The 10,302-nt window shown below is 64.9% G+C and overlaps 1 protein-coding gene across 1 annotated transcript in view; it reads right to left on the reverse strand.

Moving 5' to 3' along the window:
- Positions 1-10,302, reverse strand: part of PTCH2 (patched 2) — an 18,857-nt gene that overhangs the window by 1,021 nt on the left and 7,534 nt on the right. Inside the window, 19 exon segments of the mRNA XM_009287454.1 lie at positions 469-569; positions 844-986; positions 1,135-1,272; positions 1,859-2,142; positions 2,691-2,871; positions 2,961-3,103; positions 3,356-3,662; positions 3,747-4,152; positions 4,269-4,387; positions 4,468-4,593; positions 4,682-4,774; positions 4,898-5,053; positions 5,135-5,266; positions 5,496-5,643; positions 6,035-6,156; positions 6,313-6,508; positions 8,481-8,572; positions 8,806-8,875; positions 8,998-9,187. Of these exon segments, the coding sequence (XP_009285729.1) occupies positions 469-569; positions 844-986; positions 1,135-1,272; positions 1,859-2,142; positions 2,691-2,871; positions 2,961-3,103; positions 3,356-3,662; positions 3,747-4,152; positions 4,269-4,387; positions 4,468-4,593; positions 4,682-4,774; positions 4,898-5,053; positions 5,135-5,266; positions 5,496-5,643; positions 6,035-6,156; positions 6,313-6,508; positions 8,481-8,572; positions 8,806-8,875; positions 8,998-9,187 (3,147 nt within the window).

A 10,302-nucleotide genomic window follows, 5' to 3' on the forward strand; every position in this document is an offset into this window, starting at 1 on the left:
CGGGGGGGGAAGGCGGGGGCCGTTATCCACTGGGGATGCCTGGGGAGAGAGGGGACAGCATCAGAGGGACTGTGGACATGCAGGGATGGAGGAGCTGGGGGTGGCAGGGAGTAAGGGGTGATGCGAGGATGGGGCGAGGGCTGTGTGGGGTGAGGGAGATACGAGGTGAGGCAGGGATGGGGTCAAATGGGTCAGGGAGGGATGGGGAGAGTCCAGTACAGGGTGAGGCAGGAGTGGAGTCGTGCAGGTATGGGGCAAGCTGGATACAGGGCAGAGAAAGGACGGGGTAAAGCAGGGATGGTACAGCGTGAGGGATGGGCTGAGGTGAGTATGGGGCAAGGTTGGGACTGGGCAAGGCAAGGACGAGTATAGGGTGAAGGGGGGACAGGGTGAAGGGCATGGGGGGGATGAAGAAACGCAGGTATGGGATGGGGGAGGAATAGGGAGAGGTGGGATGAGGGCCTCGTACCTCGGGGGGTGGCCCAATGACGGAGAGCAGGACGGGTAGCAGCACCAGCCCATTGAGCAGCCCCAGCAGTGTCAGGATGGTGAGCACCGCAAAGAAGTACCTGGAGGGACCACAAGCAGAGGGTGTAAGCAGGCACGGCCCCCATGAACCCTGTCCCACCCCAAACATGGCTTCCCACACCACACACCCCAGCCCCCCCCATGTCTCCCCAGCCTCCATGAAAGATGGGGGGGGGTGCCCCCAGCAAGACACGTCCTCGCCAGCTGTCCCACATCCCCACCACCAGCCAGGGAGGCTGCCATGCTCACCAGCCCCCACTGCCAAAGCTTTTGCGGGGCAGCAAGCGGCTGGTTTACCCCACCTCTGGTGCTCACCTCATGATGAAGTCAAACTCGGAGCCAGCCAACATGAGGACGCCCAGTAGGGTGGAGATGGCACCATCCATCACAGGGGCGAAGGTGTGCTCCAGCGCCGCGGCTGAGCGCACGTTCCTGCTCCCCACGGCCGTCAGGAAGCCCTGCATGGGGTGGGGATGTCATGCGGGGCTCGTCCCCGTGTGCCACCTGTGATGTGGCCACCCATTGGCACATGGCCAAGGGGGTGAGGGTGCTGCAGAGTGGGAACTGTGGTGCCCCGTGGCCGGGCAGGGGTCTGCCTGCACTCACCAGAGCCACGTGGACGGTGAACTCCACGCCGATGCCCACCGAGGCGATGAGGATGACCACAGGGATGGCGCTCAGCTTGATGCCCATCAGCCCCATGATGCCAAACAGCTCCACTGCCATCATGGCCAGAATGGAGACCTGGGGGGCGGTGGGGTCAGTGAGCGGTGGCTCTGCCCGGCTGTCCCCTCTGCCCCTCTGCCCCTCTGCCTGGCATGCCCGATCCTACCCCTCCATACAGGGCAGCCTCACCCTATTGCCTCTTTCCCCTCAATTGGGGGTGTCCCTCTGTCCCATCTATTGGGGGTAGCCCTCAACATCCTCTGCATGGATGTCCCCAAACCCCTGCCCACTACATACGTTCCCTTCATAAGGGGTGTCCCTGATCCGTCCATACAGGTTGCCCACCTGCTGCCACCTCCATATGGGTGTTCTCCCCACACTCCTCTGCATGGATGTCCCCAGACCCCTGTCCCCTCCATATGTTCCCTTCATAAGCGATGTCCCTGATCCCTCCATATGGGTGTGCCCCACCCACTGCCACCTCCATATGGGTGTCCCTCCCACCAGAATGTCCCTGGCCACCCCATCACCCCATCCCCATGAAGCAGGTACCCAGGGCCACCCAGCAGGATGGGAGCAGGGCTGGATGTCCCTGTCCCCACCCATCAGGAGGGCAGCACAGCCAGTCACCGCCTCGTCCCCATGCATCGGGGTGCGTACTCACGATGATGCCGGCCGTCCAGGGGTTGAGCAGCAGCAGGGCACAGACAAGGAAGGTGCAGGCCAGCAGGATGCTGATGGCCAGCAGGAACCAGTGGCGCAGGCCGATGTACTGCTCCCAGAAGAGGAAGGGGTAGCCGCTGGGGTAGCTCAGCACCCCGTGGCGCTGGGCGGCCTCCCGGCAGATGGCCCGCACGCTCTCAATCGCCTCCACGAAGTCAGCTGTGCGACGCAGCCCACTCAGGTAGAAGGGGAACTGCGCGAACTCGAGCGGCTGGGCTGCTGGGACTGGGGAGGAGAGCACGGGCAGTACAGGGGTACAGGCAGCACGGGAGTGCAGGCAGCACAGGGGCACCCCAGCCACACCAGCCTGAGAGCAGCCCAGGCAGCCCGATGCCTGGCCGGCTACCACGGGGCTGGGGAGCGCTCAGGGAGCAAGGAGGAGGGTGTTTCTCTGTGGGCAGGATGCTTGTGGGGTAGGGGGTCACGGGGAGCAGGGTAATGCTTGTCAGGCAGAGGGGGAACAGAGTGGAGGGGCTTCTTTGTGGTGAGATGCTCGTGGGCCGGAGCAGGGGGGTGTTGATGCAGCAGGAGGGCGAAGGGCAGGGGGAGTGCGCAGTGGGATGCTCAGGGTGTGGGGTGCAGGGGGGATGAGCATGGGGCATAGGGAAGCAGGGCAGTTTCTCTACCAGAGCATGCTGACGGGACAAGGGATGTGGGGGGGTTCTCTTTGGGGTGACGCTTGTAGGGCAGGAAAGATGCAGGGAGTGGGGTCCTCTGCAGGGGGATGCCGGAGGGCAGGAGGGGGCCACGGCGAGCCCACTGTGCTCACTCACTTCGCAGGTTCTCGCCCGTGGTGTCGTACTTGTCATGGATCCACTCGGGCGGTGGGGGGTAGAAGTTGGCTTGGGAGGCGGCAAAGCCCAGGGGGTCGTTGCTGGCCCACACCGTCAGGCAGATGTAGAAGGTGTCAGGGGGGATGATGCCGTTCTCATCCACCAGCCGCCGTGTGGTCAGCTACAGGGAGAGAGCAGAAGCGGGCATGAGCAGGGCAGCGGGTGCAGCATCATCCCCAGCCTGGTCGACCCAGCCCTGTCCCCATGCACCTGATTGAAGTTGAAGGGGTCTTTCTTGTTGCCAGTCTGGATTAGGAGCTTGTACGCCAGTGCCCCGTCCTCAGAACCATTGCGGTAGCTGTCGTGGGTGATGCGCCCAGCTTGCCAGTCCCTGTCGAAGGTGGCCTGGAGCCCTGGGGATGCAGTGCGAGGGGTGAGCATCCCTTGGGGCACACCACCCTGCACGGCATCCTGTGCACCCCTGGAAGCACTGTGCCAGCAGGACAGGCACGCAGAAACCCCAGGGATCAGCTTGGCATTGCTGGGCACCTTGGGGACACCATGGGACCACCCTCCCTAGGATGCCACACACCAGGGAAGGCATTCCCAGGCCAGCAGGGAGGGTGCAGATTTGGGAGGGCATGGAGAAAAGGAATGTCCCTCACCTCGCAGCCAGTCCTGGAAGTAGTGGAGCCACATCTTGGGAAGGTCGCGGTTGCCCTCCCGCACCACGTACTTGACAGTGCTGAAGGCCTGGTGCAGGCTGAGCAGGGCCGCTTGGGCGCCCGGGTAGTGGAAGCCGCCCTTGGTGACAATGAACATGTTGTAGAAGGAGAAGTACTTGAACTGGGCCGAGATGAAGGCGTGTGCCTTGGTGTCCCGTGGCACGATGTCCGTCAGGTAGAGCCCGTCGTGCACCATGGTGGTGCCGTAGAGGCTCAGTCCCAGCAGCGCCAGGAACCCGACCCCCGCCTGTGGGGATAGCGGGGGGGTCAGGCAGGGTCCCGTGCCACCCACCCACCTCGGGTGGCACCACTGGGGCCGTCCCCACCTCACCTTGGTCCGGGTCCGCAGGAGGAGTGGGGCGTACTTCTCCCGTGCGAAGTCGGCGAGGCTCCAGCGGCAGAAGGGCAGGGGGACACACTCCCGCCCGCCCTTGGCCTCGTCCAGCTGGGCCAGCAGGTCCCGGGTGGAGCTGGACGGGGCGAAGACCTGCGAGCCCAAGGGGTCGGTGGGGGGCAGGAGGACGGCGGGTGAGGTGCACACCTGGGAGGTGGGCGGCAGAACGGTGACGACATGGTGGCCTGAGGGGTCGCACCGGGTGAAGGCTTGCACGGTGGTGGTGATCTGGGTGCTGGTGGCCATGCCAGGGTGCCCATAAGGGGAAGGGTGGCAGGCATGGTTGTCATTGGCATCGGCGAGCTCCTGGGGTTGGATCTGGATGACCCGCGAGGAGCAAGGGCTGTGGGGAAGAGAGGAAAGGAGGAGAAGATGTTGAGGGAGAGGAGCAGAGTCACCCCATGCTTCCTAGGGAGACCCGCGGGGTCATTCCCATCCTGGCCAGCCCGGCGCTGGTACCTGTAGAAGCAGCAGAGGATGTCGAGCCGGCGTTTCTCCCGGCGGTGCAGGTCCAGGCTCAGGATGGCGGGGAAGACAAACAGCACCATGGCGAAGTTGAACACCACAACCACCGCAGCCTGCAGGCAGGGGGGGACATGTCAGAGTGGGGTCTGGCTATCCCTTCCTGCCCGCCCCCAGAGAGGGACCCTGGCCCTACCTGGAGGGAGAAGGCACGCAGGGCAGGGATGGGCACCAGGGCTGCCATGAAGAAGGCGATCATGTTGCTGACGGAGGTGAGAGCCACGCTGGTCCCCGTGCGCTTCAGGCACTCACCCATCCGCTCCTGCAGGGACAGAGGGAGGGGTGATGAGAGGGGCTGCAGGGAGGCGGGAGGGGGCCGAGGAGCCCCCAAGGCAGGGCTCAGCGCTCACCTTGAAGGGGATGTGCTGGCTGGTCTCGGTGAAGGCATGAGCCAAGAGGAACATGTCATCCACACCGATGCCGAGGGCCAGGAAGGGCAGGACCTGCCAGAGAGCAGATGGCATCAGTGGGGGGACACAGCCACTGCCCGGGAGGGGACCCGGCCACCCTGCAGCCCCCAGGGTCCCACCAGCCCCACAGTACCTGGCTCTTCCCCCAGCACATACCTGGGTGGTGGCTGCATTGAAGGAGATGCCCAGCAGTGAGCAAAGCCCCAGGCCAGAGGCCACGGAGAGAGCTACAAGCAAGACCCCGGCCAGGCCCACGGCCCCTTGGGACTTGGAGCAGTCCCACCGCAGCATGGTGACACAGGCGTAGGCCAGCTGGAAGAGCACAGCGGGTTAGCAGGGATGGGCAGGCGAGGGAGGGAGGGATGGCAGGGGATAGAGAGGGGGCACACGCACCATGAGGAGGTAGCCCCCAGCCACCCGGATGGCGCTGACGTCAGAGAAGGACTTCATAATGTCGTTGAGTGTGGTGGTGGAGAAAGCGTGGACACTTTGTGTGGCGTTGGGCGGGATGGAGTCCTGCGCCAGCTGCCAGAGGTGCACCTCATTAGAGGAGTTAGGACCCCCCCGCTCCCCAGTACATCACCCCAGAGCCACCCACGGTGTCAGCATCGCCACTGAGGGTCCCTAGGGACCCACTGGACCACAAGAGAGCAGTGCGAGGACCCGTGGCCACATGAAAACCTGAGCGCAGGGGGCTGCCACGCACAGGCTCACCCCTGCCCAGCCCCACGTGGGGGCTGTTCCCAGTGCCCACCTCCACGAATTTCCTCTGCCAGGCCTCCAGGATGGCGCCCGCCTTCTCCTCGCTCCAGCTGATGTCATGGATCTCATAGTCATCCTTGAAGTGCTCAAAGAGCTGCCGGGGGCTCATGAGGAGGAACATGGTCTGCAGGGCCTCGGCACTGGGGGACAGGCATGCAACTCGCTGAGACCGGCTGCAGTGCCCCAGGATGCAGGAATGGGTCCATCCCCCACCCCATGGCTCCCAGCCCCACCACAGACACCCAGGAGAGGACCCAGGCATCCTGCCCTCCATTCCTGCCCCCTTGCTCCGAAGCACTGCCCCGCTCACCAGCCCCATACACTCGCCAGCCTCACACGCTCTCCCAGACAGCCCCGCAGCCCCTCTTGCAGCCAGGGCAGGTTCCCATAGGTACCAGATGAGGATGAGGATAAGGGATCCCTGCCCCAAGCCATCCCAGGGGCGAGTGCTGTGGCTGGGCCCCTGCGCCGTGCCTGGGGATGACCGCACCGCAGCATGCCTGGGGATGACCACACCGCAGCGGCTCTCACCGTAGCAGCTTGCCCTGGGAGTCTTTGGTCGTGCCGCCTAAAATCAGCTCCTCCTGCCAGCGCATGAACTTCCTGGAGAAGCCGTGGCAGCCCCCCCAGAGCTCAGCCGGGATGTCGGGGCTCTGCAGGTGGAGGGGAGGCGTCAGGGGCCCCCCGAGTCAGCCGGGATGTCGGGGCTCTGCAGGTGGAGGGGAGGCGTCAGGGATGCAGGACCATCGGGAAGGTAGGGGAGCAGCAAGCCCCCGCACCCCTCTCGGTCCCCATGGGCTGTGACCCACCTGCTGGCTCTGCTTGTTGGGGGCACTAGGGGGGCACTGGGGGTCCCGGGGGTCCAGGCAGGGCCGCTCCATGTAAGCCTGCCCCACCTCTGCCTTATCCAGCAGCTCTTTGAAGCCTTCCAGGGACGTGAACTGCCCCAGCTCCTCCATCAGCTGCAGAGGGTCCAGGTTGCTCCACTGGATGTCTGGGCGGCCCCTGGGGAGAGAGAGGCACCGGGGTGATGGTGGATGCCGAAATCCACATGTGGTACCACTACCACTGCCACCCCATCCCATGCGTGGGGCCGTGCCTGCAGCCCCCGGGGGTGCCCTCGAAGGCAGGATGCGAGGATGCAGAGGAGCAGCATCAGTCCCCAGCGCATCCCCTACCCCCTCCCGGGGCTGCCTGCGGCATCCCCCGTGCCCTGCGTGGCGCAGCGGGCCGTGCCCCGAGTCAAGTAGCGTGCTTGATCCTGTTAGGCTGGGACAAAGCGGGGGGAGCCGGCCCCGCCGCCTGGCCCCGCTTTGTGTGAGCAGTCAGGCCGATTACTGCCCGCGGGCTAACATCTTGATAGAGGGGAGCAGGCAGGCAAGGCCTCCCGGCATCCCCTCCAGCCCTTCCTGCCATGTCCCCCCAAGCTGGAGGTTTTGGGGCTCAGCAGAGGTTCTAGGGGCTCAGGACGGTGCTGGGAGCTGGGCACAGACCATGTCCTTGGAGGTCCAGTGGGACCCCATGGGACTTGGGTACCCGGGAAAAGGGTCTTTTCCATTGCCTGCAGATGCTCTGCTCCCTCCATCCCAGCCCAGGGTGCCGGGGGCCAGCTCCCAGCCTCACTTGGTGTCTTTTTTAAGACAGAAAGGACACATTAAAAAGCCAATAACCCAGCCCAGGGCTCCAAAGAGGGGGAGAAAAAGCCCTGAGTGAGTGTGGGCTCTGGGGAGAAACGCAGCCTAATAATTCATGAAGGCTGGCTGGGCCGGAGCCGGCCGCTCGAGATTCCCACATACCAACCGGAGCTGCTGCTGCTTCCAAAGAGAGCCCCTTTTATCTGCTTTCGCTTGCTTCACTGAGCCAGGGCAAATCCTTTTGTCTTTCCATAGATTGCTGCTCTTTGTTCTCCCAGCTCCCGCCCCGCTCACCCCTCAGCGTTAAAAAGGGGGATGAGTCCCCATGGGCTGGCCGGTGCTCAGCTGGGGTGCCCGCCCAGGCATCCACTCACCCGGCTGTGAGGAGAGCTGGGTCCCACCATTGCTGCGGGTGCCATCCCGTCTGCCACGTACCCCAGCACCAGGATGCTGCCCACCCCGGCAGACGATGCCACCAGCATCCCACTCAGCACAGCCACCCCAGCCCTGCTCGCTCCTGCTCCCGGCTGCTCCCCAGGCTGGGATGGGGAGAACCTGAGGTCTTGGGGGGGCGGCAAAGTCAGTCCCCCAGTCCTGGCTGGGGATGCTGTGGCCCCTTCCCCCTCCTCCCGTCCAGCAGCAGCCTGAATAAGGCCACTATTTCATCTGTTTGGCGAGGGGCAGCTTTCAGAGCAGCATTAGCATGAGAAAGCGCGGGGCTGCGTTTGCTGACAATGCACAAGCCGCCCGGCTCTCCCGGACAAACACACGCGTAAACAGAAGGAATGTGGGGGGGGGCACCCCCCGCCCAGCCCCGGTGTCCCCAGCCCCCCCACCGCGGTGCAGGGAGCTGGCCGGGAGTCACCCACCACCCACCCCGGAGATTCTGCGCCCTCTGTGTCCCTGGGCACAGCTCAGGAGCGTGGGTGCCTCCTCGCCATTGTGGCACCCACAAAGTGCTGGGGGTGGGAGCAGCCCCTAAGGACCTGCCTGCGGCATGGCCTCTGTCCCCACATCCCCATCCCTGGCTGGTGTGACCGCATGGCACGGCAGGTATGGGTAGCTCTTGCCCGTGGGCTGCAGCCCTCGCCCTGCAGCAGTGCAGCCTTGCCCGTGCCACCGAGGCCAGGCAGATGAGGACAGGGACCTGTCCCCAGGGTGTTGACCCAACAGGACAAGCAATTGTGGTGGGATCATCCTGGGGCCAAGGAGCAGCACCAAGGGACCCTGGGGCAGCAGCACCAGGCTGCATGGGGAGGACAGGCAAAGCTCCTCGGCAGCCCCCCTGACCCCCTGCTCCCACCCACAGCCCCCTGCACCCCGGGACGGCTCCCCGAACTCACGGGAGGTAGGCTGAGCCTCCCTGCAGCTTGGCTCCTTCCCAGAAGCAGTCCAGCGGTGTCAGGATCACACAGGGGAACAGCTTCTCTATCATCTGTGGGAGGAGGACATGCGAGGGGTCAGCAGGGATGGATCAGGCCCCCCCTGCTCCCCCAGCCCTGCTGGGCTGCCCAAACGTGCACCCTCCTGCACGGAGCTGGTGCCTTTGCGGTGCCCGGGGCTGGCAAGCCCCATCCACCCCCACGGCCCATCCGCTGCCTGTTTCTTGGGGGACCAATCCCCCATGGGGAGGGGTTCTCTGGGAGCCACACCATTCCTGCCACTCACCCTCTCAATCATGCCATTCTCAATGATGGGGACACCCGACTTGTAGCAGATCTTATTCAAATCCCACGATCTGGAAAGGCAGAAGGAGGAGCTGAGGACGGGCATCATCCCACAGGGGATATGGCAAGGGGTGTGGGGGACACACAGGACATGGTGGGGGTCCCCGTCCCCCCCGTCCGGAGCCGGACTCACTTTCCGTACAGCGAGACTTGGACTTTGCTGGCGGCCAGGGCCGCCTCGAGGTGGAGCTGCAGGGCCTCCTGCGTCAGAATGTTCTCCCCATCCCGCTTCGGGGTCTGGATCAACATTTGGGAAGTGTAGACCGACTCCTCGCCCAGCTTCTCCTTGGTGTAGCGCAGCTCCTGGCTCACCCGGCTGCCCGCTGCGGAGGGGACCGCAACGTGCCCTGTCAGTGCCAAGGCTGGCAAAGCCCCCATCCCACCAACCTGTCCTGCCCATCAGGATGCCCATGGAAGGGGACGGGCAGGAGCGAGGCCCCACAGCATCAGGTGGTGTCACATTAACCCGGGGGGACTTCTTGCCGTAGGGTTCCCCAACTGCTGCATCCTCTGGGCACTCGCACCCAGGGGACCCAAGCAGGGGGCACCCCAGTCCATGCCAGACCAGGCATCCCTCTTCCCACCGATGCAGATATTTCCAGCCCCAGAGCGGGTCATTGGCTTTGCTTTCCCTGGAAAAAACCCATGGATGGATAGCTGGCAAAGCGGATGGGACGCATCCTGCCTGCTCCCACCCATGCGCTGCAGCAGGTGCCGCAGATGCCCAACACAACTGGACCCCAACGCAGCAAGTGAAACTGAGGACACCCCATCCCCTCCCTGTTTAGCTGCTCCCTGGCACCCCGAGGCAGGCAGCGTTTCGGCCAGGCGATGGGTGTAGGGAGAGGGGGGCACCCCCAAACCCCTGCAGGTGCAGGCTGCCCCAGGAGTGGCTTGGGGACAGGGGAGGGACACGGTGCTGGGGAGCTCCGCAGGACCCCTCTCCTCCCACCGAGGCTCTGGGATCCATCCCCAACGGCAGCAGGAGAGCTCCGAACGCAGCGGGGCCGAGGTTTCTGGGAGAAGCCGCTGACTTTATTTGCAGCCGCCTTGGTGTGGAAGAGAAATCCTCCCCGCCACCACCAGCGCGGCTGGGGCTGAGCTCAAACCCTCCACGGCCTTTTGCGTGGCAGAGCACCATCCCAGGGACAGCCGTCCCCGGCCCCATCAAACGAGGGGCTCCCATCCCTCGTGGCACAGCGAAGCGGGGACTACACAGCCTGGAGGAGGGTGGGAGGCCGATCCTGAGACCCCTAAGCACAACACCTGGCCGCCCTGCTCCCAGCCTCTTGCCCGGGGCGGGGATGCTGCATGTAGCCCCCACGCCCGTGCCACCCACCAGGGATGACCCAGGGTGCCTGGTGTCAGGGCGCATCCCAAGGCAGCGCTGCTGGCGGGGGGGGGGGGACCCCGGGTCCCCCCCCCCCACAGCGGTGGG

The sequence above is a fragment of the Aptenodytes forsteri genome, unplaced genomic scaffold (assembly GCF_000699145.1).
Source record: "Aptenodytes forsteri isolate BGI_AS27 unplaced genomic scaffold, ASM69914v1 Scaffold119, whole genome shotgun sequence".
Taxonomy (NCBI): Eukaryota; Metazoa; Chordata; class Aves; order Sphenisciformes; family Spheniscidae; genus Aptenodytes; species Aptenodytes forsteri.